The sequence below is a fragment of the Pterocles gutturalis genome, unplaced genomic scaffold (assembly GCF_000699245.1).
Source record: "Pterocles gutturalis isolate BGI_N339 unplaced genomic scaffold, ASM69924v1 scaffold49785, whole genome shotgun sequence".
In the NCBI taxonomy this organism is placed as follows: domain Eukaryota; kingdom Metazoa; phylum Chordata; class Aves; order Pterocliformes; family Pteroclidae; genus Pterocles; species Pterocles gutturalis.
In genome coordinates, this window is record NW_010142696.1 from 428 (window position 1) to 5,976 (window position 5,549).

The 5,549-nt window shown below is 40.1% G+C and overlaps 1 protein-coding gene across 1 annotated transcript in view; it reads left to right on the top strand.

Moving 5' to 3' along the window:
- Window positions 1-1,640: 1,640 nt before the first annotated feature.
- Window positions 1,641-5,549, top strand: part of AGBL3 (ATP/GTP binding protein-like 3) — a gene marked incomplete at both ends in the record, with an annotated part of 16,389 nt that continues 12,480 nt past the window's right edge. Inside the window, 2 exons of the mRNA XM_010084457.1 lie at window positions 1,641-1,795; window positions 3,327-3,434. Coding sequence (XP_010082759.1) covers window positions 1,641-1,795; window positions 3,327-3,434 — 263 coding nt within the window. The remainder of the gene's footprint in view (window positions 1,796-3,326; window positions 3,435-5,549) is intronic.

A 5,549-nucleotide genomic window follows, 5' to 3' on the forward strand; every position in this document is an offset into this window, starting at 1 on the left:
CTTTTTTCTTATATCAGTTTTCTGCTTTAGCTTTTCACACAACAGTAGGAATACTAGAATGGCACAAGAGAGGCACTGGGGAAGCAAAAGAGGACAAGTGAAAGCACATCTCCTTTGAGTGATGGCCAGGAATAATGACAGAGTACATGACCACTGTGGCCAAATTCTTACTCAAACCATAAAGTAAACCAAAACAGAGGCAGCTCTTCCCTCTGAAAATAAGCAAGAGCAAGCTGTCCTGCTGTGAACTTTCGATTTTATTTTGGTATTTTGATTTTTTTTTAGGATGAAGACCCCCCCTAACTCATTTGTGACAGAAGACAGTCAGCAGTGTGCTGTAGGTTAGGACCCTTTCAATTATTCCAGGGTATCTTCCCTGTAAGACCACAGGGTTAAAGAATAGGGGGAAGTTATTAGTGCTCACATAACGGTCAAGCTCTAAACAAAATCAAAGTTAGATCTAGTGACTTTTTATGGTTCTCGATCTAGGTACGTAGTTATCTCAGTCCCATCTTGCAGAATGCCCTTGATCGCTGTTTACTGATTTGGTGTTATAGTAGCTAGGTATCCATTAGAGTTAGGTATCCACTAGAGTTTGAAAATGTGTTCAGCAGTTTTGGTTTTAATTCATGTACTCTTCATGTATTATGTCATCTACACTTGAAACCAGATCCTTCAGGTGAAGCACTTTTCATTATTATGTTATTTTGTTTGTTTTGAGGAGAAGTAGTTCTAGGAACCAGGTCTAAAGCTGGTTAGATTTTTTTCTGCTAAAATAAGTCTTACAGGTGTTGGTATCTGTTTCAGACCCAAAGCAAATACAACAATATTTCCCATTAAACCAAACTCCTCTCTTTTGGCCTGCTCTAAGCAGATAGTAGGAAGGACAGGGAATGTTTTGAAAGGGGATCTTTTCTTATCTATGACAAAGACAAGTAATTTTCTCACAGCAGTGCTGTGGTGAGTGCACAGTACCAGCAGTCCCGATCATCCAATTACTAGATTTTTTTCAAAGCCTTTTCTCTGCCTATCATGTTTTCACTCAAGTGGTTTCTCATAACTTTGAAGAGTTCCTTGCTGACAAGCAAAGACCTGCCCACACAACATCCTCCAAATGTCCCTGTTGCTTTATAAAATTAATGATAGCATCAGATTGTTACCTCTCCTGTCATGCTAGCCAGTACTATCTTGTTCTTGCATACACTCTGTGTGATAATTTTTGTAGGAATAACCTTTGTTTGTTATTTGCATAATATTGCACAGCACAGATTCTAAAGTAGACAGTGAGATTGTAAGCCCTACCATAATGCTAGTGATAAAAGCAGTAATAATTAAAGGTGACAACATTTTCTATAGGAACACTGTTAAGCTATTGCCTGCTGCAGTCAAATACTTGATGTACTTTGTGGTTTAATGAATTAACTGTTCATTCAATACTACTTTTAAATTGAATGTGATTTACAGGCTGGGGCATTAAATTCACATTTCAGTGGGATGTAATTTTATTGTACCGTGCTTAGTTATGTTAATTTCACGTAGATAATCTCTGCAGCCTGCTTCAGCTTGGAAGAGCAAGAGGCACTGATGTGAGGATTCTTTTACTTTCTTATAGATTCTCTTTGTCCTCATCTTTTTCCAAGGACAAAACAGATTCTGTTATCATCTGACTCAGAGGCAGTAGTATCCCATCCTCAGGAGCCTCATGATCTGGATGACTCGTCAGCTGCTGGTCAGTTTTCCCTGGTGTACTGGCCACATCAGTGTGAAGTCATCAGGGACAGAATTGAGCACATTGGTAAGTTATTGTGTTATGCTTAAAATCTTGTGTAGGGGCAAAGAGGAAGCACACTTACATATATATAAAGCCAAGAATTTATTGTTCGTATAAGTTAAATCTTAAGAGACAAATAATTATTAGTCCAGATCTAATTGCTACAGAAAAAGAAAAAAAAAATAATGCAGTTAAATTTGTTATATGTATGCTTCATTCACACCCTTTTCCTGGCTTCCCCTTCTACTGCTCCTCTTGGTCCTAACGTCAGTGGTTTCATTGCAGAGTTTTCGTTCTGGTGGAGGGGAGAGGATGTCTGTTGCATATTGTCAGCCTCTAGAGTCCTTTGCTGCAAGAAATACAATGTTTGTATATGACTTCTTCCCCACTCAAGGATCCAAATATCCCTGGGGTCATTTTCATGTGTTTGTTAGCTTACTCTTACACCTTTCTCTTTCTTCGTTGGTCTGCAGCTCCATGTTACATCTGAATTTACCATATACAGGGTTCTTTATGTGTGTTAACTATTATTTCCTTATTCTCTTTGTTACCCCTAAAGCAAGTTTTGTCCAGCTCTACATCTGCATTTCTACCCAGAACAATTCCTTGTTACTGCTGTCCTTATGAGCCTATGGTTGTGCCTCACAAAGATAAACAAAAATAAAACAAATTAGCCATACATACCTGGTCAATTAGAGAAATTGCTGTCACAGCTAAATTAAGTGAGACAAAGCTGCAGGCAGATAAAGAAAAGTTCAGACAGAGCAAACCTGACAAGCCTTAGTCCTGAGGTTCGCAAATTCAGTACAAATCTCATGTCCTATTACTAGCAATGTCAGTACTGTATTTCAGGGCTATGTGGATAAATATGAGTGGAAGCTAATAACTGCTTTTATGCAGTCTGTGCAAAAGTCATACTGCAAACCTGTTACAAGATAGTGAAGACTTGAACAGTCCTTGTGCTTTATAGATACAACCAATTTCAATTTGGAAGTAATCAATAGAAACCGGAAATGCACAGAGGTGGGACTGAGACATCTATGCCCTTACTCTGTTACCTTGGAAAATAGATCCCAGTATCTTGAATGGAATGGAGAAAAGGCCTACTGTCAGAAAGAATTTGTGTTCAACAGATCTTTGACTTGCCAGGCAGATGTCATGCGAGTTACATGGAGACACTGCATTATAGCCACGCAGCGTCTGTGCGGTCGGTAATCAATGACTTTGCTCTGTAGTCAGAGCATCTGTTTTCCTAATGGTACCAATGCTGCTGAATGTTCACCATTGTCATCCTCACTGATGGTAATCAAGCTGTACAGAGAACAGAGGTAAGTTTGCACAGCAGAAGTTAGTCCATGCACAGATTGATATGTATTTTTATTTGGAGTTACAGTGAAGATTTATTAACAGAACCAAAACATGAGGTTCAAAAAGGGAGCTTCCCTGTTCCTTTCTGTGCAAATGGGATTTATTTCATTTCAATGTATCCTTCATATTATAAAGACTAGTACAATCTTCCTGCTTGTACTCCTTCTGTGTGTCTCTTCTTTTTCAGACTGGATACCCACTATGCCTGAGCCATTGTACACTCCAACAGGTTTGGAGATGATGCCGCCATACCAAACTCCTGACAAAGGCACTGTGATTTATCTAGGAGAAGAAGGTGGGAACACCCTGAGAAATCTTGCTGTCAGCTGTAGGTAGATGAAGCACATGTTTTGATCTTCTTGGTAAACCCGATTCAAAACCTGATTAAATCAATATGATTTTCTATTATTATTTTAAAGCCCTTGGGAATAAATTATTTTCCTACAGATACAGAAGGAAATTAGTTACACAGCTGTCTCATCATCCATAAGTTCTGCTCATACTGTTAATCATCTCAGAAGTCCAGCTCTGCTCACTCCATTGTTCTTAGTGAATAACAGCATGAACCAGCCTGAAGTGAGTTTGTTGTGCAAATATGAGTGGAGAAAGGTAACAGACAAAAGAGAAAGTGGAAAAGATGAGCACTGTGTAACTGCAAGATCAACACTAAAGTCTGTGTTGGGACAATATTTTGTTACCCTGTTTGCTATAGTGGTTTTTCCAAGACTTATAACCAAAATTAGTTAGACAGAATTGAAGGGAGGTAGTTGCCTTCTTATACCACCAGTTGATTGGCAGTTATTTATTCTTTCCTGTGTTTGCTAAGTTGATCCAGTTGCCTTGGATGAACTTGTAACTTCTGGCAGTTGTTGATTTTGGTCCTGGGCTACTTCTACAAAGACAAGAAAAGATTCTAATAGTTTTGCAATCCTAGGATAACTAGATGTGGCCACAGATTTTCAGAAGCACAAAACTGAAAGGGAGCTGGCATCCTTCTTGAGGTCAACACAGTTGGTAAAAGCTTGCAATATACTGAAAAGCACTGGTACTCTTTGACATCATGTTTATTTAGAAATTAGCTACTTCTGCAGTATGGGTGTGTTAGCTGTCACTAGTAGGCTGCTACATTTGGTGGCCAAAAAACTGCTAACTGCTGTGTGACTAGGAGGGAACCTCTGTCCTCTGCAGCTGGACCTGCTGATTTATTGCAAGGAGTACAATGTGGAGGAATACTCTGAATCCCAGCTCCCCACCTTTTTGAAAACAAAGACAGTGATTTCTGTTACATTCCTTTAGTTGCTGTTCTTTAAAAATGCAACTTTTTCTCTCCTTTATTACTAACTTGGGCTTTATGCACAGGTGCCTGGAAGTGGTTCTTATTTCAGCCTGTACAACTCTCCAGTAAAGTGTGTATTTTGGTATCATGTTTCTCAGACTTCATTAATGAAACTTTGCAGCCGAGGAGGTGAAAACTGCTGCCTTTAAGTATGGCCAGTTGTCCCTCCTGCTCCTGAGGAATGACACTGTGCAGGCAGTTACAGACAGTTAGCAGTTCCTGGGCTAGCAAACATCAAGCTGCAGCAGAAAAGGAGTGGTTGCTATCACTGTGAAGACACTATATCTAAACATATGGATAGCAATTGTCAGTATTTCTTGACTACAGGGATAGTTTTTAAGTAACTGTACGTTCACTGTCTTATGTCTGCCACTTTGCCCCCTGGCCTTGGGTTTGGCTGGTAGCAGGACAGAGAACTTCAGAGCTCTGCAGCCTTTACTTGCCCTTCCTTGCTTGCACCAGGGAGAGCAGACTCCTTGCGCAAACTGGGCTGCTGGGCACTGTGGCCAGCTGGGAGACAGGAGCAGGCAGGAAGAGGAGGAGAACTTCGGAGCCCCATGGAGTTAATGTTCTCCTTTTTGGTCCTGGGACAGAACCCCCCAGCTTGGTAGCTTTGCCATCTAAGTTATATAGCAAAAAATATAATTTTAAAAACTCTAAAATCATCTTCACAGAGAAGCTTTATAGGGTATGACAGGCATCTGCATTATGCAAATTTATGACCTGAGTGCCCCAGAGTGGCATGTAATGAGCCATTGCAACCTGTGAAGGACAGCAGCAGCACTCTCCTGGTTCCCACTCATTTGAATTTGAATTCAACAGAAGCTGGGAGTTACTGCCTGTCTGGGAGCTACCTGCTACTGAGTTCCTGCAGGCCCTCCTAATGTGATTTGGGAAAGAAAAATACAGTCCAATGGTGCCTCCCATGCAGAAAAATTAAAATATCATGATAGAAATCACAGATTTTATGTGTGCATTTCATTCCCAAGCATTTGACTGATACAGATGTTTCCAGAAGCACTTTTACTGGATTAGCTACTGAAATATTTTTCTTCCATAATGTTAAGGAAGAGC